General features: G+C 39.2%; 1 protein-coding gene across 1 annotated transcript in view; it reads left to right on the forward strand.

Annotated features, from left to right (window-relative positions):
- Positions 1-23,523, forward strand: part of UNC5C (unc-5 netrin receptor C) — a gene marked incomplete at its 5' end in the record, with an annotated part of 161,727 nt that overhangs the window by 111,184 nt on the left and 27,020 nt on the right. The window contains 5 exons of the mRNA XM_079919847.1: positions 4,828-4,884; positions 6,896-7,087; positions 8,109-8,453; positions 11,516-11,603; positions 21,852-22,020. Of these exons, the coding sequence (XP_079775973.1) occupies positions 4,828-4,884; positions 6,896-7,087; positions 8,109-8,453; positions 11,516-11,603; positions 21,852-22,020 (851 nt within the window). The remainder of the gene's footprint in view (positions 1-4,827; positions 4,885-6,895; positions 7,088-8,108; positions 8,454-11,515; positions 11,604-21,851; positions 22,021-23,523) is intronic.

Raw genomic sequence — 23,523 nt, forward strand, 5'->3', positions numbered from 1 at the left:
AATTAAGAGCCATGTACTTATGGATAACTTGATATTACTTGCTGCTGTACAAAACCAAGGAAGGCTCACTTTCCTTTTTAAGATGCTTGGGATGGGCTCTCATCTTTTATAACAGTTGAACATCAGCTGAAAAATATGGGCAAACCCCATCTCTAGTCTAAAGGATGACTTGGTGAAAATTAGGAAAGTCATTCCTTCCTCAAGTCATTTAACTACCGTCAGCCGCAACATTGTTACATTAACAGTCCAGATCCACGGTGGACACAACCGTGAACAGGGCCTCCCAGAGCTGGACAGTGCAAAACCTGCACTGTCAGCTTTACTCACAGGAGGATGGAAACCAACTTTGAGTCTCAGCACTTTCCTTAACTTGAAAATATCACTTCCCGTTTTGGGGACTGATTCTCCTCGTCTGAATAAAAGTTGAACTGGATAATCTCTTAAACAGATGTTTTGAGCAATTATGACATGGCTTAGCATAAGAAGCATTTCACCAACTATTTAAGAACAACCCACTATTGTTCTGTGCTCCTTCTGTCAGTCCATGGGAGGTGATTTTGGAAAGTTGTTATCAATGGAGGTACATTTTGTTCCAGACGATTCTTCCATGGCAAGACTGTTCCTCCCATTGCAGGACATTTAGTATCCTTGGCCCTCACTCACCAAATGCCTCAAACAACCCCCTAATCATTATGAGAAGCAAAAGCACCTCTTCTGCCCTATTTCCAAACACCCCATTTAGAAGTGGCACCACCTCTGGCTGAGAAGTCATTTTAGTATCAAGTTGCTCTCTGGCCTTGGAAATTTGCTTCTGAAACATGCCCTTGTATCTTTGCCAGAAGCCACAAAGGCCAGGAATAAACCTCTTTAAAAGGAGAGGGTGAACGAGTAGACAGTACTTAAAAGAAAGCTATTTTTTGTGGCTTTTCAGAAAAACTGGGCTCCTTGTCTCTGTCATAACTAGGAATCCTGAAAATCAAACAAATTTCCTACTGATTTTATTGAATAATAGGCTGTGTCAACTCTACTGCTCTTAAGAGCCATCGTCTTAGTGTACTTATAATGTGCATCATAATGATATTGATATGGTTGTCACTTACTGCTTTCAGTGTACCAGCACTTTATAAATCTCATTTATCCTTTCCACAACTATATGGAAGTGCATATTTATAATCCCTTACACAGATTAGAAAACTGAGGCTTAGAGAAATGAAGTATTTAGTTTGACCAAGCTCTCATAGTTAAGGAACTGACAGGGCTAGGATTCAAACTGAAGTCCATGAGATTGAAAAACTCAGTTTCACTGCCTTGGCCAATAGCTGAGGTGCTTTTTCAATTGACCTGCCTTTCAAGTAGGAGGAAAGTTAACTGAAATCCCTAACTTATGAACCCAGCTGTTGATAGTGACACTAAAAACAATTATTTTGCACTGTGTTCTGCCAGAGATGCGATTTTTCATTATTGCTAGGACTGCTCTCAACAGGATCACCTCATTAACTGAAGAAATTGTTCCCTGTTGTTCCGTGAAAGACGGATCAGATGGAGAAGTATAAAAACAAACTCTAGAAAGTGATTCTGTATTCCCCTCATTTGGGGGATAGAACAGTAATCCCCTTCTATTCTGATACCCAGCTTCCTAAGGGATGTTTTAGTTGTGTAGTTGCAGAAGGGTTTTGAAAAGGATGGAAAAAGTTTTACAGAGTTGCCTTCCAAAACTCTTTATCAGTGTTTCTTTAACAGAGTAAATTGGGGTGTTGAACCACATTGGTGAGTGTACTTAATACTTGTCTGTTTTAAATTTTCCCATGTAGGAAAATAACAGTGTGGCTAGATTGGTCACTATTAGCCGTGAGAAATAACTAATAGACTTTTTTTTTTTTTAATTTTAGAGGAACCTTGCACATGCAAACACTTCATTAAATATATTGATACACCTATTGATAGACATCTCCCAGGCCAAGTTTTGTAGAAACCATCCATAAAATCCTGTCACTTCGCTGCCCAAAGTGATCTTTTCAGCATTACGTCTGATGACAGGATTTGCATTTCAGTTAGAATAAAATTGAAACTCCTCATGGTGGACCACCAGGCCTACAAGATCTGGCTGCTACCCACTCTGAGCCTACCCCTTCCCTCTTTCCTTTCACTCACTACCATCAGACTGCTTCGTTTTATTTATTTATTTATTTATTTTTTTGTGGTACGCGGGCCTCTCACTGTTGTGGCCTCTCCCGTTGCGGAGCACAGGCTCAGCGGCCATGGCTTACGGGCCCAGCCGCTCTGCGGCATGTGGGCTCCTCCTGGACCGGGGCACGAACCCGTGTCCCCTGCATCGGCAGGCAGACTCTCTACCACGGCGCCGCCAGGGAAGCCCTGCTTCGTTTTTATGTCAGGAATTTTGCATCCGCTGTCCCTCTTCATGGAACATTGTTCCCTCCAGATCTTTACTTGGCTGATTGTTTCTCCTTGTGCAAGCTTCAGTTTAAATTTCATTTCAACAGAAAATTCTTCCCTGATTCCCTAAGTTGGTCATTTTTTAATCTCCAATCACATTACATTTGTTTTTTATTTTCCAAGAGGACTTTTTTGGCATTTGAAATGACCTTGATAATTTTGTTTACTTGTTTATTTTGTTAAACAAGAATGAAAGCAGTGACTTTTCCCATCTTGTTTGTCATTGTGCCCCTATGCCTAAAATAGAACCCAGCATATAGTAATAGGGTTCAAGAGTATTTGTTAGGTGAATGAATGAACGAACGAATGAATAGATTCCAGTTCTGTGCCTGGAAATAGAAGTCTCAGATAAATTACCACAAGGCACAAAAGTATTTATTGAGTGGTCCAGATCTACAGAAACATGGGAAAGTAGAGATTATAAATTTCCTTTTTATTATTCCTTGATCTGCCTGTCAAGAGCCGGGATTATGTTGGGAAGTAGAGATGAAAGCCAAGGAGAACCCAGAACTGCTTCACAGCATGAAATTTCAGACCTATCTCTCTGGAGATCGGCTTCTGCCTTTACAAGATACAGCTCTTCTGCTTACTCCAGCAGGCCCACCCTGATTCTTATCAAAATTTTCATGGTGAACATCAGACCATCCCCAAATACCCTATTTGACGCTTGTTTCTGGGCCCTCTCACGTGCAAAGGAAAACAAAAGAAGAAAAATCTTTTGACATCCTTCCGCTTAAAATCACCCCTACAATGACATCACTTATCTGGTCCCTGTACTAGCAGTGAAATTATATTGTCTTAAGTCTTTGGGTTTCAAAAATAACCTTTTTTCTTGTGCCTGTGTATGTCCCAGATGTCCTTTTATTGAGTTCACAGAATACAAATGGAAAAAGGTTATTCCCAGACAGAAGTGTTTAAAAATGAAAATCAAACCTAATACATGGACTCAGACAACTGGAACAAGGAATATAATATTTATAAAACTGAGTAGGAGGTTGCAATCATTGCTCTAAAATAAATCATTAAAAATTAATTGAGAGCAAACCTGTCTGTGCTACAGCAAACCTCTCTTTCATTAAGGTAGCACTGCATGTTTTTCCCGAATTAGTTCCCCAAAATAGGTAAATAGCTTGTGAGAACTGCGTGTTCAGCAAATTACGGAAGATCTACATAAGGCACGATTTAGAGTTACCTGTAGTGTTAAAGCATTAGAGGCCTTTAATTTTGAACCAATTAATTGTGATTCTTGCAGTTTCTCTACATTTTTTGCCCTTGAGTATTACTCGGAAAGTTTAATTCACCTGGCTTTTATTCCTCTTCATTCCATTAATCCAAATGGTGCTGTGTCATTTGATTAATTCGTATGTTACAGAATGTTAAATATTAGGAAACCGTGGGTGCCAGCTATGTGATACTTTAAATTTTTCCACAGATTTTCATTTCAAAAAGTTTACGTTCCACATTTTAAAAATGTTTTCTCCCAATCTTCTACTTCACATTATTACTATTATTTATTGTTATTATCATCAGTCATCATCATCACCACCATCATCATCCTCAGTTTCCTCCTTGGAATACACTAAAAGAAAGAAGAAAAAAACTGCTAGTGTTATTTCTGCATTTACTGTTGGGATGAGATTTTTATTTTGCCCAATTTACACTATTCCTCTGAAGCCCTAAAATAAACAACCTTCTAACCTCTAGGCCTTATTGATTTTTGAATGATTTCAAGTAAAAAGCATCCAGTTTCCATTGCATTGACAAACTGCTCAGTCCCTGGGCAAAACCTATTGGATTCCTATTAAATGGAGGGACAAGAAACAACTGAAAATCCAAAAGGTAGATTTGAGATGGAAGGAGGAGAGGTGGTCTTACTCAGCTCTGTAAATGGATATTTAACCTTTGACCAATGACGACAGGCCTTCTTTAGTTCTATTAGACCGAGAGCAAGCTGTTATGATTAAATAAAAGAGGAAAAAACTGTTTAGACCCTTCCTGAATATGTCCTGGGAATTAAGGCATATGGCAGGGATAAGGAAAAAAGATTTTCCTTATGCTAATGACCCTTGATGTCTGAAATAAATTAGATCCATTAGAGTTTATGCTCAATAAAAGAGGGACTTTAAGCACTCCAAAGTTAGTGACTCGAGACCCGTTTGGGCTCTGAAATTCAATCTGCCTACTTATTAATTCTTAGGGAGACTCCAGAGCAGACAGGAGATGCAAACTCATAATTCTGAACCAGAATTTTAAAGGACCCAGGTTTCTTCTCCTTTTATTTTAATTAAACCATTTTTCATGCTTCTCATTTTGTTTCCCTCATTAATTTGATTTTGTTCCCATTTTTGTTTCATTTTTTTGTTTCTTTTCAAGGTTTCATTTATCCTATTTCAACTGAGCAGAGAACCCAGAATGAATATGGATTTTCTTGTAAGTTTGATGTTTGGTTTTTATGTTGCTGAATAATCGTTTAACGTTATTGCCCCCAGTTCAAGTTTACCTTTCTTTGGATCACAGATGTGCACACAGGAAACGGGTGCCTAATATATTCTAACATGAAAAACAAATTAGATTTTCACTGCTGAAAAGAAGAAAGGGTCATTTCAAGCCTCTGCCAGCTTTAAAATCTATCAGTCTCCCATGCAAAGCTTAAGTCCCAGTAGCTGACAAACCATATCATGAAATACGTGGATCTAAATAAAGGGCAGGGTTCAAATGCTCAAAAGAAAAGGGCTGAGAAAATGCAGATCTGTTGATTTAGAAATCACGAATATTGAATAAGTAATTACAGCCTGGTAAAGTAAAACATTAAGGATTTAGATACATTTTCTGACCAGAGTTCAGAATGCTGCTGTAGGGCCTCAAATACAACCCAGCAGCAGAGTGAAGTCCGCACTTTGAAAGTAGTGCTCACACAACCAGGAGGGCTTGGTATGTCACTGGTTTCCTGAAAAGATCCGTCAATGTTGACTTGATTGATGCTTGAGCAGGTATTATAGAAACTTTGGGAAAGACAGTTGTTTAAAAAGAAGGGATTCTTTTACATACAGTACATTTAAACACAAAATCCTAAAAGAGATGGAACGATTTCCTATAGGGAATTCTCTTTTACTGTTAGTGTGTTGAAGATACATGACATGAGAGTGTGGGTGATCACGTGGGCCGGTGGCAATCAAAATGAAGAGTCATTTCACCACATAAACCACGTGGCTGTGAGTCTTAGGAGAGAGTAGTGGTTCCGTGACTTTTAGGAAGCCATGGGACCTACAAACCTGAAAATTCCCTTCCTGCAAAATGCACATGTAGAAAATTGAGCATAAGAAGGTTGTTCTTGACCATCTGAAGTACCAGTTTAATCACCTTTCACAGTGACGGGACCAGCTTTGGTTAATTTTGCTGACAGTTTTTGTGGGTCACAGAAGACTAAAGATAGAGACTCAAAGATGTCTGAGGGATTCAGGAAAGGTTTCATTTTATCGGTTTGTTGTCTTTAAATGATCAGCTTTTATCACCATTTGCCGTTGGATCAGAGCATGTCCTGATGCCACTAAGGCAACATGCAACATTTACAGGATTTTTCTTCTTGCCTTACCCAGAGATAGACCTCCCAGCTGACCTCACACCATGTTAATCAAATGCTTAATTGCCTTTTTGGGGAGTAGGCTGACCTTTCTGATCGCTGAACCAGGCCTTTATCTTACTGGGTACACCATAGAGCTGTATTTTATTCCAGTAATGAGTAGCTCAAATGTAAATCTCTGACAAGTAACCGTGAGAAGCTCAGGGTTCTCAGAGGTAATACGGAATCTGTAGCAAAAGCCTGGAGTTATCAGCGTTAACCTCTGCTCCCCAGATCTGGGTCTTCTGAAAGCCCACCTTTCAAACCCAACATGTTTGCTTCCAATGTTTGCTTTGCTTAGTTCCACTGTTCCCACCCACCCCTTCATTGATTTAGGGGAAAGTGAGAAGAGTGCTGTGGAAGGTAATTTGTGACTTGGAATGATACTTAGAAAAATATTCTGGTTCAATAAATATACAGATTCAGAACATGCCAGACGTTTCTAATAGAGTGTTTATGTTTATAAAGAACTATAAGAGAATTCAAAGCTGCCTTCCAAACTTTTCCACCTGAAATTAGTAATAAACTTTTTTTTTCCTGTGGGTTGAGAGGGTTTTAGCTCCAGTTTCTTTTTACGCCTTGTAATAAATGGTCTGTTATGTTGCCCAGTTTAAGATAGATTAGTGAGTGGATAGATGCAGAGTGAGAAAGAAAAAGAAAGAAATCAGAGAAAATTTTCTACTGAAAGACCACAGTTTTATATAGCTTTGAAATTAACCTATAAAAAAGGCAATAAATGTCTAAAAAAATGATAGCAATACCTATGTGTACTGTGGGCAATTTCTCTAACCATTTAATTCAATGTTTCCTTCTCCCCTTTAGCTGCTCCTGATTCAGATGATGTTGCTCTGTATGTTGGCATTGTGATAGCTGTGATAGTGTGCCTGGCCATTTCTGTAGTTGTGGCCCTCTTTGTGTATCGGAAGAATCATCGTGACTTTGAGTCTGATATTATTGACTCTTCTGCCCTCAATGGAGGCTTTCAGCCTGTGAACATCAAGGCAGCAAGGCAAGGTCAGTTGACATTGCACTTCCCACTTGGACTTATGCATGTAAGCAGCCTCCCTGTGTGTCTTCAAAATCAGTGAAGTCACCGGGTTGGAATGCAGTTACATCAGCTGGAATGTAAACTCCATGAAGACAGAGATTTTCGTCTGTTTTGTTGATTATAACAAATTAGAGTTGACAAGGTGCACAGATCTTTTTTTTTTTTCCTTCTCTAACAGGTTGCTCTGTCATACTTTTTTTTTTTTTAATATATTTATTTATTTTAATTTTGGCCGCGTTGGGTCTTCGGTGCTGCACGCAGGCTTTCTCTAGTTGCGACGAGCGGGGGCTACTCTTTGTTGCGGTGCGCGGGCTTCTTGTTGCAGTGGCTTCTCTTGTTGCGGAGCACAGACTCTAGGCACGCGGGCTTCAGTAGTTTTGGCTCATGAGCTCTAAAGCGCAGGCTCAGTAGTTGTGGCACACGGGCTTGGTTGCTTTGCGGCATGTGGAATCTTCCCGGCCCAGGGCTTGAACCTGTGTCCCCTGCATTGGCAGGCGGATTCTTAACCACTGTGCCACCAGGGAAGCCCTCTCTGTCATACTTTTAAACTTTTATTCGAAGAGTACACAGATTGGTTGATTGATTTCTTGAGTTTCCTTTTTTTTCCTTTTGATAAGACATCTTGTATTGCTATGAATACAGTGGTCTACAGATGAACCCAAATCCAGTATAGACAGGAGAAACTGTTACCTAGTCAGCTAGTGAGGATCACGAATCCAATTTGTTGAAATAACTAAGTACCATAGACACAATAAGTAGACTTCAAGGCGAAATACAGAATGAACTTGTCTGTTTATTTGTAGCCAATAATAAAACAGATCCTAGCTATCTAATTGTGCTGTTCTCAGCAGAATTTTAGAGTCTATCCCGTGCTAATATTTGTTGACTTGCTTTGCTCTTGGCTCAGAAAGTGTTGGGGGGCGTCTGGCTAGTGTAGGTTGCCTGAATGAAGAATGCAAATGGACGTTTCTTCTCCTTCTGACTCAGATCTCCTGGCAGTACCCCCAGACCTCACGTCAGCTGCAGCCATGTACAGAGGACCCGTTTATGCCTTGCATGATGTTTCGGACAAAATCCCAATGACCAACTCTCCGATTCTGGATCCACTGCCTAACCTGAAAATCAAAGTGTACAATACCTCAGGGGCTGTCACACCCCAAGATGACCTCTCTGAGTTTGCATCAAAGCTGTCCCCTCAGATGACCCAATCCTTGTTGGAGAATGAGGCCCTCAACCTGAAGAATCAGAGTCTAGCAAGGCAGACGGACCCATCCTGCACTGCGTTTGGCACCTTCAACTCCCTCGGCGGTCACCTTATCATTCCCAATTCAGGTAATTCTTAAAGGTCTTTACATTGCAGAGACAGAGCTTGAAAACTTATCCTTGTGCCAAAATCTTTATTATTTGTTTTCATGAGGCCTGAAAAGTTAAATGTATCCTGTCTAACCCAAATCTACTTTCAGTGTAAACCAAACATTACCTCAGTCAAAATCAGCAAAACCGTTTATCTTTCTCCAACCAACTCTGAAAACACTTCCTCTAGAAATATTACACTCACAGCTTTCTGCTGAGGCATAATTTAGAACTGTCATTGACCTTCTTTTTAATAGCGCTTCAGAAGGCAACATTAAGCCAGAAGCCCTCACTGTTGTCATCACACTTTAAAAGGACAAATTAATTAGAAAACATATCAGTTGGTTCAGTGCCAATTTCCTACAGGAAGCAGTACTTCAGAATACGAATGTTTAGATGATCAGAGGACATGATAATAGACATCAGATCTTCATTTGTTACCTCTTTATTACACAGTCTTCAGGTTCAAGGTATTTACAAGGTACTCACTCCAACCTCTGATATATCTACCGAGAATCACAGCTTCGTCACGTGTCTTTTTGTAGTATTACTCAGCTTTCAGTTTGTTTAGTTATCTGCTTCTAGAGCATAAAGCCCCATAACGCTCTTAAATAGTGAACTGAAGTTAGTGACTCGTAACGTTTGATTAAAGTTTGGTAGTCAATAATCAGTAGTTGCAGTGGGCTGGGAACTATCAGTTATGAGAGGGTTTAATGGATTCCTCTGTAAGTGTACAGTAGCTCTTTTGGATCAGACAGATTATTTTGTGAACACAGTAAAAAGAAACAATTTGATTGAACTAAGGTTTATATGTAGCATAAGAAGAGAATATAATTTGTAAACAGCCATAGAGCCAAGTAATATACAGAGCCAGTTGGTCTTCACGTCTAAATATGCACTTGTCTTTGACTCTTCCTCTAATTCAGTCCCCCATTTCAGCACCTTGGCAATTTTTCACCCTATATCTTTAGAAGTATATTTTAATAAATTGAAATATTTAATGGAATATCAGTTTTCCTTTTTTTTTTTTTTTGCGGTACGCGGGCCTCTCCCGCTGTGGCCTCTCCCGTTGCGGAGCACAGGCTCTGGACGCACAGGCTCAGTGGCCATGGCTCACGGGCCCAGCCGCTCCACGGCATGTAGGATCCTCCCGGACCGCGGCACAAACTCGTGCCCCCTGCATCGGCAGGCGGACTCTCAACCACTGCACCATCAGGGAAGCCCCCATTTTTCCTTTTTTAAAATATATTTTACATAGCTGAGATCACACATTACATAAAGTGCTTTTATTCAGATTTTTCTCACTTTCATGCTATTGCATTCTTTTTAAAATCATGATTTTAAATATATTTTTAATAGTCTACCAAATGAATAGATCAAAATATACTCTATTGTTCTTACATTGTTTAAACATTACATTATTCCCAAGACAGTCTTATTTTTTCATGATATCCACTGGATTCTACCTCTCCTTTGCACTTCTACATCTGTCACTTTTTCACATATGAATTATTATAAAGGCTTCTTAAGTGGAAAGGAGGGAGCTAGCATGTTTTAAATATGTTCTGGGCATCGGTGATCTGCATGCATTATTTTATTTAATACAGTAACGGTAGTTACCTAATAATGTGTCAGGCCTTATTCTTGTTACTTTACATCCATAGTCTGTTTCATCCCCATAACAAACATAAAGGTACATTTCATTGTTCCCATTGGAAAAAATAAAAATACTGAGGCTTGGGTGCCTCACGTGTGGTCTTCCTGCTTCCACTCTGTGCCTCACCAAACCATCCTGACACGAGCGTGACATTCCACTTCCCACAACACCACAAGGCTCATGTTACTTTCCTTCTCAAGAAGGCCATGCCTCAACACTTTCAACCAGATATACAAAGGCTTTGAATAACTATACCTCTTTAACTCTCTGTCCTTTACTCTTGAGACTTTCCAGCGTGGTGGGGCAGGTTCCTTACTGTCTTGTGCTCATATGGCGTATTCCATTGCCTTGCTAATTAAAAGCTACTCAAAGACAAGAATGCTGTCTTTTACTTCTTGGCATCCACAGCATGCGAAATACTGTCCTCACAATCATGTCTGTAAAGTTTTATTGAGTTGAAATTAACTGCGTTTATTAGAATAAAATCATGGAGCTAAGTATCTTCAAGTTGCTGCCCACCGTGAATTACTCTCTGATGACACCGCAGCAGTGCAAGCCCGTGGTTCCTACAGTGTGGTCTACAGACCACCATCATTGCCATCACCTGGCGATTTGTTAGAACTACAGTTTCCCCAGACCTTCTGAATAGAAACTCTGGGCATAGGATCCAGTAATCTGGGCCTTAGCAAAACCTGCAGGTGATTTTGCTGCAAGTTCAAGTTGCAAACCACTGCTATCAGCACAGTTAACTTAGAACAGAGCTCAAGCTAATAGTCCTACAAAATGCATCAATTAGCAACTAAGTAAAAACTTGCTTGACCTGCTGTGACTAAAACTAGCAGTTGTGTTCACTCTCTAGAGTTAAGTATGATGAAAGCAGTTCTTCACCAGTTATTATTCTGTTGCAGGAAAACACTGATGCTAACCAGATACTTCAGAAATAAACATTTTTTGATACAGTTGAGGTTAGCATCTCCCTGACTTTGAATCTTGTGGGGATTTTTTTTTTTTAATTAGAAACGATACATCATTACAGCTGTTTGAGATTTTAAGAGCAGTTGTTGGTTTTCCCCTCCTTTTACAAGGAAAACAACAGTGAAACCATCTGTCTATTCCTTAAATAAAACAGGAGTTTAAACATTATATCATTCCTTGAAGTAATTCCATAACAGTTCAGAGGGAGCTGTGGTAACAAATAAGGCCAATAAGGAAGGAAAGCAGGGCAGGTATGAATATTTACATGTCTTTAGAGAAGAAGCAGCAGGATTATGGCTGTGGGGCCACAGAATCTCCTCATTCCTTTTCACTTGCTTCAGAGGCATTCTGGGAAGTTCCCTTTTGATTCCTAGGTCTTATGTGACTGCTTTTCTCTTTTGCTATTCAGGAGTAAGCATGCTGGTTCCCGCTGGGGCCATTCCCCAAGGGAGAGTCTACGAAATGTATGTGACTGTACACAGGAAGGAAAATATGAGGTAAATATGCTTTTTCTGGTGCACTTGACTTTATCAATGTCTGACTTGGAGGAGAATTGTACATGAGAAAGAATAAACCCAACATATTTTTGTCCTTATTGCCCTGCTTCTGGCATGTCCTTTTTCACCGAGACCTGTAAAAGGTCAGTTTTTACTTCTCTTTATCTTTGAAGCTCCGGACACTTTTGCAGATCTTAAATATGGGCAGAAGGCTAGAGATCTTTTCCCAAGTGGAAATGTGGCCATGTTAACTGAAAAAAAAAATGGCCAGAAATGTGATCCATAGATTGTGCAAGAGATGCAAAGAGACATAAGCTTCACGTGGCCTGGTTCAGGAATCCATCCTGTTGCCATTATAGGGTTAAAGGCCACAGAGAATTAGACAACCCCTTAATCCCTGATTTGCCATCCCCACCTCAGCCTAGCACTTTATTCTCACCTGTAGATTCTTCTTTTTGGGACTGTCTTCTAGCTTTTAAGTGTTATCGACCTCTCCTTCTTATGTTTAGCACGTATAAAATCTATATTTCTAAATGGATCTAGGGTTGATTAAAACTAGATTGAATCCAAGGGCTATTTTGAATGTGTCATAATCGTAAAGATGAAGTTACTTTAAGTAAAAATAGCAAGAGGAGTTTCAAAGTCCTAAATTCAGTTTTCAGTTTGGCTTCTAACAAATTGTTTCTGGTCTTTCTTGATGAGTTCTCACATAAAGTGTGTGTGTTAAACAGTGCCTTATAGGCCTGACTGATGAATGCTTCTAAAGTGCACTGAGATCTTAAAATAAGAGATGACGTTGACATGAAGATCCTTACATGTAATTATCATTATTTTTCCTAAGGGGAAAGGCATTGGTTCCTCTGCCCTGAGCTCTGAATGCAAAGCACGAGTGACAAATGTAGAACTAGGTTTTCATTGTAAGGCATCATACCTTTTCTCTTCCCCTCTGTCATCCTCAGAAAAACATCTCTTTTTAGTCTCGTTCTTCAGTAGCTGAAAAGCTCTTCCATGATGCTCTCAGGTGGAGATGTTGGTATTTGTAATCTGTAGGAGCCAGAACATTGTTTTCTTCAGGTGGTGTACTTTCACCTACACAAACACTAGCCTAAGAAAATAATAAAAATTCCTTGAGCATTATTCATGTGCCTTAAATTTGAGCAAGAGAAAATCACAAAGAGGCTTGTATTTGCTCACATCAAATATTCATTTTTCCATTCTCAATGCAAAGTAACATTCACAGGCCCTCAGAGTGCCCTTCTTTTGCAGCAGGAGAAATGAAGATTAGCAGACTCCAAGATTCCCTTTATATTTTTGTTTACTTCTTTCTTTTGTCCGGAGTCAAGGTTAGCACTAAACTAAGTACATCTATCCCTCAAGGCCTTTTGCCAACATGGATGTTTTGTTTAAACAGAAATGAGTATTGGCTTGTGCTTTATGCTGAGACGTAGTGAGGTGTTCGTGGTCTCTTATTTTTCATCTGATCACCATTATCTTTAGAAGATCAAGCCTTAAGGGGCTGCTGCAGGGCATGCTGAAACTGAAAGACATGGGCACTCAGGTGCCTCATATGATTTTTCTTCCCACAATTTAGTCCGCACCCTGACCAGGATAATTTTACACTTTGGATGAAGGAGGGAGAAAACAGGAAATGGATAAAGCCAGACACTTCTGCTTTTAGTTTCCTCTGCCTTTGACTTTAAAGAAAAGGAAACTATAAATCACTCTTGCTATGCCTACCACCTGAAGTTAGGTGCAGAGGGAATTACTCTAGTAAATTTGGTGTGCATCAAAGAAGTTCTGTTGATAAAAATGAAGCTAGAGGAACCTCAAGATCTCAAAAGAAAATATACACACAGAAGACCATGAAACAAGGAAAAAACAAAAGGCAACTGTCGCAAATAAATGAGAAAGTCCTCTCCACTAATTTTCTGTTGTGAACTAGATACGTTTTTCTTATAAAAACACAATGACAAGAATGTTGTCTTAGGGTATAGTGATAATACAAAACATAGCTACCATATAGTCAGCATACTTTTTTTTTGACAAATGATGATAAGATATACAATACTTTTTATTATAACTTTCATATAGTCAATTGATTCTCCCAGAAGGCTTTTACTGAGTTTTGCCAAACTCTTTTACGGTTATAATTCAGCCACAATTGGACAAAATCAGGCTATGAATAAATGCTTTATTACTATCTGATTTAGCAAAGAATTTATGTTTTTGATGAACAGAGGCAGTTTTGACCTGCATGTTCATTGTTATTTTCTTTTACATTTAAGACCAAAGTGAAACAAAAAAGATATACCTTGGAACTTCACTTGTTTGTCAATGACATGAGTGAATTCTTTGGGTAGTCTGATGATAGTTTTCGAATACTGGAAGAATATGCTTTGCCTCAATTTTTTGGTGCTATTTACGATGTACATCTACACACACGATATACTTTTAACTGCATTAACATTTTCTTAAGTCTAGGAAGTCAACAAAACAATAAACTTTAATTTCATTTATTCCTCACTACAACTCTGCAAGTTATGATGAGCTCCACCTTTGAACGTGAAAAGACTAGGGCTCAGGGAAATTGTCACAGAGCCAAGGTTTCACAGTTAGCAACTGAGGGAAGGCAGAATTCACACCCAGCTTATCTCCACGAAAAGCTCCTCTGCTGACCTGCCATCCCTCCTCCATAGCACCCAGTACACAAACAGAGCCTCTGCCTTCGTATTATAGAGCATTGCGGGACACAGCTTCTTTTTATTGCTCACCAAAGACCCTTTCTAGCCTCACCTGATCTTAGAACTTCTTTCAGAGAAGACACTGTGGGGACAACAGGAGATATGTTACTTCAAGGCGTTTATAGGAAAATTCTGATTGTTTTTCTCCATTTTCCCTCTCTCTGATGGCCTTTATTGCATCCCAAACTGGGTGTTTTTCCAGCTGGATGGTATCCAGCTAGTCATCTGGTGTTGTGAACTGTCTAAAGGGAGGTGTGAACTTAATTGCATGTGGCAAGTGAATGTGACAAGAGGGGGCCTTATCATTACGGAATATGCTCTAAAAGAAAGCACGGGATAGCAGATGAGCAGCCTGAATGAGCTGCAGAAACGGGACAGGCTGTCTCTGACCAAAAGGGATCTGAGCTGTGAGGCTGCGCTCGTGATTTCTACTTCTTCTGCTTTACACATCCCTGGAAAGGCTGCAAAGCCTCCCCCCCCCCCGCCACGCCCCCGTGGATAAAGTTCCCACAATTAACGGCACTAACATGGACCTTTTTTGCCTTGTTTCCAGCAGCAGTTTAAAAAAATGAATCTGACTCAGACTGAAATTTTGCCTTTCATCATTTCTTATTGAAAAACGAATTGAAGTTATGAACGTTAATTTTTTTCTTTCTCTGTATTCTGTACTTGCCTAGCAGTTTTCTCAAAAGGCCAAAAAATCAATTTAGACATTCCAAATATAAACTGTGGGGAACCATGGAAGGTCTTTGAGCAGTCAAGTGCTGCAGGAATAACAGTGCTTTTAAAAGATTGATGTGGTGATGGTGTGCAGGATGAATTGGTAAAGGAAACAGAAAGACCCCCCTCAAAGGCTGGGGGCCCTGGTTGGCCCATGGCAATAATCAAGGTGTGAGGGGTGGAGGGAAGGAGCCAGGCCTGAGTCTGGAGAATGGAAAGAAAAATATGTTTCAGAAGAAAAAGTGTTTCACAACTGATTAGAAGTGTGGCAAAACACAAAGAATGTATTTAGGAATCAAGCCCTGGGCACTGTGAAAATTGTGAGAGCAATACGAAGGGGTCAGAAGCAGCAACTGGTTCAAGGAGAGGAAGGACAAATTCTGATTTAGCTGTGCACGGTGTGCGCGAAAGGGGACGTAGGATTCTTGCTGGAAACGCAAATGGGAAGTCACCAGTGAGTGGATCTTCCAGGGAAAAAGTGCAGAGGCAGAAAGAAGAGGACTGGGGAAAGAACTTTGGGAAATATTCTTATTTAAGGTTTGGGTATGATGGGCAAAACTAAATAGAACGTGAAAGGATAAGGCAGATAAATAGAGTTGGCATCTAGCAAGGTGCTTAATACATAGTTGCTTCTCAATGAATATTTTTGAATGAAAGACTGAATGATTGTAATCATAATAGGAACAAATCAAAGGTAAAAAGAGTTTCAAGATGGAGGAGTGATTGACAGAGGTATTACTAAAATTAAACTGTAAAGAAGGAGAATGATAATTTAAAAATTATTGGATTCGTCAACTCTAGGACATTGGTTGCCTTAAGGATTTTTTTTTTAAGGATGAAATCGCAGTAGGAAGCATTTAAGGTGTTAGTGGTGAGGCAATGAAGACTATCGTCATATTTACTGCATATAAATAATAAAGTAAAATGTTAGGATAGTGGCCAAAATGTCTTTTGTATGTAATCATATAGCAGAAAGTTTTCATTTATTTTAATGTGTTGTTTGGAACTTTGTATAATAGTAGGTGACATTTATTATTTCTCAGTGAAACTCAGTGATATTATCCTTTTAGGTAGAGTCCTGAATTTCTTGTTTGAAGTAACAGCTATAAAAAGACTGAAGGTAGAGGGCGGAAGGGTGTGGAATCCAGGTATATTTAAATCTTATTCTCTCACTGTTCTCCACAGTGTTTATTTATTGAAGTCCTACTTCTAAAGAAATGATTCAAGGTGATTCTTTTCAATGGGAGGAAAATTGTTTTTAAATAAGTGGATTAAAAAATGAGAAAATAGAAAACATAAGATTAGAAAGATAAGATAAATTCAGGTGAGCAGTTAGAATATAAAATATCTGGTGGAATTCCCAGCATATTTCTTATTAGTAGGTCATGAATTTACTATTTCAAAGCTTTCAAGAGGGAAACATGGTAGGTTATAAGATCCATGTGTCCAAAAGGGGAAAATATGCCTGGAGGAAGCTCAATTATTTCTCCTTCGGTTCCTCATAAAGAAAAAGAAAATTTTTTTTAATACAGTGAACAACATTCAAAAGATCAAAATAGCAGTGAGCTACACAGGGCTACTTCTGTTAGTGTCCCTCAGTGTGAGTAGATGATATAAAGCCCAGGGATAAATTCGGTAAAATGATTCCACAAGGATTCAGCAGTTCAATCCAGGGCACAGTATTTAGCTGTTCAGGCTTAATCCAGGGACACATTTTGGTCTGTCTGGGGAAATGGGGGCACGCCCTTCAAAGTGGCTTCCATAAATATTCTTTTTTGCTCAATTGATCTTTTGATAGAAAGTGAGTTAGATATTCCTTGTCAGATACCTAGACAAGTATTTCAAGTTGCCGGTTATACATGAAACTGTGTGCTTTAAAAGGCAGCTGAGCCTAGGGTGGGATTGTCATCCTGAGGGACCTGACAGAAGACATGTGTGTTAATAGAAGGCATCTCCTCTCTACACAGAGGTAGATGGAGAAAGATTCTTTTCAGGAAGCAGTTTTGAGCTTGCTGTAGCAAACAGATCACAGACATTTCTCAAGGCCGTAAATCTAGATAAGCAACCCAGAATATACCACTGTGTGAAAGAAACCAATTGACTTGTTTTGGGATCCTAGCTTTGCCTATGGCTAGCTTTGTGGCTTTGGGCAAGTGTGTTAATTTCTCTAGCTTTCAGTTTCCTCTTTTGGGGAAAAAAAAAAAGGTAATATAAACACTTATCTTGACTACCTTAGCAGGTGTGCCCTGGGCAGCAAATGCAATAGCTTTTATGAAAGTTTTGGGAATTGTGCACTTATGTGTAGGAGGAGTTGTCCTCGCTGATAACAGCAAGCAAAGGATAAGAAAATCTGACAGGAAACTAAAACTCCTCTCCGAGGGCTTTGTCCTAGAGTCCTCAGAACGCATCCGACATTTACCATGATATTATCCTTGTTGGACTTTGAAAAGCCTTTAAAACTTTAATCATTGTTCATTACTGGATTTCTACTTAATTGCTGTTTCTGCAGCTAATTTTTGCTTTGAGTTTATTTCCATATCATCTGCAATTAATATTTACAGAATGTTTGCTTAAATATCTTAGAAAACACATGAGACATAATGAAGTAAAGCCCTTCTCTGCAAAAACATAAAACAGAATTTTTTTATATTTATTTTATACTATTTTTGTTTTATGTATTTTAATATCCTCCTTTTACGTAAATAAAGGAAATGTGGATTTAAATGCTCTGACCTTTGGTTTCACATAGTTAAATCTTAACCTTCCCTAGGTGGCTCCTTCCATATATGCTTGGAGATGTTTCCAATTTCAGGGCTACTTCTTTCATCTTGAAAACCCAAAAAGATTCTTATCATTATTACTTCTTTGTTTTCCATTCCCTGTTATGAATTCCACATCACCAATTCCCTATTCATTACATTCTTGCACCTCACTGGGTAAATAAATTCTTTTGACACCTACTGCCCCTTCCTTCCCTTGCTATCCCTCCTCCAAGAATGGTGCCCATCAGTATTGCATGCCAGGGGAGTGCAGGTCTGACGGCACCCCAGCGCAGCAGGGAGTCTTCTCCCTTCTGTTCCAACTCAGTGATGAGAAGAATCCCTCCTCCTCCTGCCTCAAGCACCCGCTGCTAACAGCAGACTGAGAGACAGATGCTTCCAATCCCCAACTCTATTGCAAGGACCACTTGAAATGGATTCCACTTTACTCTCTTTCTTTACAAGTTTAATGCTCGTTCTCAAGATACACTTGTAACTAAAAGGTAAGGGTAGCGCGCAGGAAAATGCAGCCATTGCTTTTTTTGCCCCGGTAGGAAAAGTAGAATTAAACAAGAGTATAGTTACTGTTTAAGGCAGATAGTGTAATATCAACTGTGGCACAATGAAAGCAAGACTTCACTCATGTTCTAAGAGAATGAATTTCAGACTGGAACAAAGGAGGACAAATTGCGTAAAGGGGAAATGAAAACCAAAAGGGGATAGTAGTGAGTTCTCAAGCTACCACTCACCTTATAATTCCAAATATAAGTACATTTCCAAGTACTTTGATAACTTTAGATTTAATAAAACTATGTTATTATTCAGTGAGAAGGGAGATGATATTAAAAGACTAAAAAGAGATAATTTAAAAAAATCTTTTCCTAAATAGGAGGAAAAGAAAGTCACGGGTTGGGAGATTCTAGTGAAATTTTAGAATAAAAGAAAAAGCACTGATAGCCAAGTTTTACTAAGGGGAAAATATGCCAAATTTTAACTGAGTTTTTAGCACTGATGATAACAATCACCAAGAACTTAGGAATTTCTAAGATTTGACCTTACTTGTGACCTACCAAGTTGGCTGCCACAGTTTTGTAGATGCTGATAAATGACACAAGACTCCTGAGTCAGAGACAAAGGATACTTTATTGCTCACAGCAAGAGCACTATCTAAAGTATTTCCATTTTTGTGCCAGTTTCCCAAGTTCTGAAAGGGCGATGTAAAGACAGTCAGAGGACATCTACACACTCAGTGGTTCCATTCCAGGAATATACCATTGAGTTTAGGGAACCTGAGGGTTTTATAATGGGAGGTAGACATGTCTGCCATTTGCTCCAGAGGTAAGCACTATCTTTATCTTCCAAGGAGACTGCTATACAGTTGTCTTGAAAGACAGTCGGGACCATGCAGAAACATGAGAGATGCGTGGAGAATAGTTTTCCAACAATATGAAAAAAATAATAACAGCTTCTATCATTCATTGAGTGTTAAGTGAGGGTAAGCCATAGATAGAAGCTAACTTCTAGATTATGTGGTATTTCTACATTAACCATAGATAAAGACTAGAGGAAAATCCATTTCAAGTGACTGTGGTGATTGTAAAGGAATTTGATATGACCTTTGTAATATCCATGTGAATGAAATGGAAAGATATGAACTGGACAATGTACATTTTAATGGGTTTGTGTTTGACTGTACTAAACTCAAAGTATTGATGTCAGACTAGAGAGAGGTTTCAAGTAGTGTCCTTGAAAAGGTCTCTGTCTTTGCCCTGTTCTTGTATTACAGTGTTATCAGTGATTGGAATGAGAACATAAATGGCAGGCATATCAAATTTATGGAAGATAAGAGACTAGAAGAGATAGCCAATATATGGAGGAAAGACATAGCATTAAGAAATAGATGACCTGAAAAATTTCCTAAAACAATTAAAGTAAAATTAGATGGCTAAATATAAATTTCTCTGTATAGGTTCAAAAGCCATCATTGCAACCACAGACCTACAAAGAGAGACTAAGAGCCTTTCATGTTAGGAATACATAGTGGTTAGCTTTAACAAATTACTTAACCTTCTTGGGGCTTCATTGCCTCCTTTTATAAAGGACATGTTTAACCATGTTATCTCTTATCTTCCCATCTAACTCAATTCTGCTAAATAATATAAATAATTGAGAATGATCGAAGGCAACAATTTCGTGAGGCACTGATATAACTACATATCCCAAAGCAGAGAAAACAGTAGCCCCCCTATACTGTATACCTGAGAACAGTCAGCCTTCTGTATCTGTGAGTTCTATATCTGCAGATTCAACCAACCTTGGATCAATAATATTTGGAAAAAACAATTTTTTCCAGGAAGTTCCAAAAACCAGAGCTTGAATTTGCAGCACACTGGCAACTACTTACATAGCATTTACGTTGTATTAGGTATCATAAGTAATCTAGAGATGATTTAAAGTATGTGGGAGGATGTGCATAGATTATATTCCATTTTATATCATGGTTATATAATTTTTTGGTTATAAATGGTTATAAAACTTTTATAATGGTTATATAATTTTTATATAATGGTTATATGCCATTTTATATAATACTGTGCCCTTTTATATAGGGAACTTGAACCTCCAGGGATTTTGGTGTCTGCCGGGGGGTCCTTGGAACCAATCTTCCATGGATACTAAGGGGTGACTGTCTTACACTCATTTCAAGATGCCACACTCTAGGGAAGATAGTGAAACACTGACAGACATCTCTATGAAAATAAAGATAGAATTATAGGGAGAGATCAAGAAACCATGCTTTTCTAGTTGAAATTGCAAAAATTGAGGCGCTTTCATCTGGAAGAAGATGACGTTTTAGAGATACCGTAATAATCTCTAAGTGCTTGAGAGGCTCTTTCATGCCAAAGTGGAGAGAAAGCCGGTCAGGATATGTGGAGAGAAGTGTCAGGAAGACAGATTGTATTCATTCTAAGTATTGAGTTGATAATAGATGAGTTGACCCCTCAGTAGTAGTGGACTGCAATTTTGGATGAGTTTAAAGCACTAACCACATGTCAGCATCTTGTAGAGAAGCTCTGTGCTTGTTGGCCCTGAGGGCCCTTCCTCCTCTAAAATTTTGTGAGTCCAGGATTTCTTAACTCATGCTATTCTGACAACATAGTTGTATTGTTTTTGCAAAGGCATTGGTTGTAGTCCCAGCACCAGTGCTTGTTAGTTGTGAGACTTGGGGCAATCCACTCAACGCTTTGGGGCTACTTCCTCACATATCAACTGACAGCTTGGGTTAATTTATTCATTGGCTGTTGGTTACAATCTTGTTGGGGGAAAAAATAGGCAATTAAAAAAAAAAAACATGTAAAAATAAAGAATTTGGATCTTTGAAATTCGTTCCACCCAAATTCTCAGAGTATGAAGTATACATGTAGAGAAACATCATTTTAAATTGCTATAGAAATACAGTTCTACATTCTTTCTTGGTCATGTTTGAAAAAAATGAATCTGCTATACTAGCCTGAATTATTCCTGAAAGTCATTTGGAAGAAGTTTAGCTCTAGGGTGTCCTTATTCTAAAGTGATTTTTTTGAAGTGTTTTTCAAGTTAGGTCCTAAAAACACGGAAGTATGTAAAACTCTGTGAAACGACTGGCAAGTATTATCAGAAAAGATGCTTATGTAACTTCATAAGGACCCTGTTCCTTCTCATTCCGTCCTGAAAGTATCAGTACATGAATTCAGAGGAAATTAGCAAAGGCAGACCTGTGTCTGAAGGGAGGGATCAAAGATATGCAGGCAGATTCACTATTATTAGAAAGACCTCAAGTCTTGCAAGATCAAAGTCTTGGTGTAAAGTGCATGTCTTCCCATTTAATTCTGCCTCAACCCCACCACTGCCCCCTGCCCCCGACAAAAAAAAAAAAAAAAAATCCAAGAAGAAGCTATTTGTGCAACTTTAGATCTGAAATCTCAGTGAGTACGTAGTACATAAATACTATGGAACTTGCATGACGCAGATCTCTGCTCTCCTCCTAGGCCGCCCATGGAGGACTCTCAGACACTCTTGACCCCTGTGGTGAGCTGTGGGCCTCCAGGAGCTCTGCTGACCCGCCCTGTCATCCTCACTATGCATCACTGCGCAGATCCCAATACCGAGGACTGGAAGATACAGCTCAAGAACCAGGCAGCGCAGGGACAGTGGGAGGTGAGCTTCTGTTGAGATAAAGATAGAACCCAGGAGCAATCCATGCAGATAAACAAGGGCAATTATGGGAAGGCTTTTATTTTTAAAGCAACACATGAGTGGAATTTTAGCTTATACTCAAAATGAAAGAGAGAGGAACAGAGAGAGGAAGACAAAGAGGAGAGAGGGGGAGACAGACAGACAGACACTGGTTCCTGAGTGTTTTATCTACTGACTGATAGGCACAAAGAAAAAGATGGTCAAGCATTAGCTAACTCATAGGGAAGGTGTACTTAAGAGTCTTACATAAGTCCCATTTGCATATACATACTATCTTGGGAAGGGAAACTATATATATATATTTTATTATTTTAATTTTCAGGTAGAGAAACATTGCACCTGGGTCAGAAAATGTTAGACACTTACTTGCTAACAGGTCCCAGGAATATAGGTCTGAACTTAACCTGGCAAAACAGGAAGGGTGTATCCTAAGCTCCAGTACAATGAAGAACGTCTTTGGCAACTTGACTGTCTGTAACTGCTGCCATCAGAACTTCTTAAGGACAGTGCCTTAAACAGATCGTGTTCTTTACATCAGAACCCTGCAGTTAGCACCTGAAATTAAGTGCAAAAGGATGTGTTATATTTACCATGAATATTTTATACCTAATACCTAAAAAAAAATGATTTGTGTAGTCATTATAAAGAGAATTATCCAATATGCATGTTGGATATATTTTGTGATTACTTACAGTATTTTTCTATTTTTATTTATTTATTTATTTATTTTGGCTGCATTGGGTCTTCATTGCTGTGTGCGGGCTTTCTCTAGTTGTGGAGAGCGGGGGCTACTCTTGGTTGCGGTGCGCAAGCTTCTCATTGCGGTGGCTTCTCTTGTTGCAGAACATGGGCTTTAGTAGTTGTGGCTCGCGGGCTCTAGAGCTCAGGCTCAGTAGTTGTGGCCCATGGGCTTAGTTGCTCCGTGGCATGTGGGGTCTTCCCGGACCAGAGCTCGAACCCATGTCCCCTGCATTGGCAGGCAGATTCTTAACCACTGCGCCACCAGGGAAGTCCCTCAGTATTTTTCTTTTAGGAAAAAAAAAATATGCATGAACGCTCAAACCCCTAATATTTTAGGAAGAAGTAGTAGTGGAGGTAGAAGCGTAGCAGGGCATACCTGGAATTACCTGGAGTGTCCCCTCTATATGGATGTGCTCTCCTCTTGACCACATGAAGGTGAAGGGTCACTCATTGCCAGAGGTCCTGAATTGACGTCTAGGGCTATACATTACGTTAAGAGTGGACTTTACCAGATCTAACTTCAATTCCATTTAAGTTTAAATGATTTATCTCAAAAACATCCCGAAGTCTTTATCTCAAGGGATCCTAAATTATTTGCACAATTCTCTGCCTATTACCCTAATACCCTATTTCTGGATTTGAGTAATAACAACAATAATAAGAGGAAAAGAAAAAAAAAGATGTGAAGAGTAGAGGAAGGAAGTCCTTATGAAAACACTCTTC

Source organism: Stenella coeruleoalba (assembly GCF_951394435.1).
Source record: "Stenella coeruleoalba genome assembly, chromosome: 4".
Taxonomy (NCBI): Eukaryota; Metazoa; Chordata; class Mammalia; order Artiodactyla; family Delphinidae; genus Stenella; species Stenella coeruleoalba.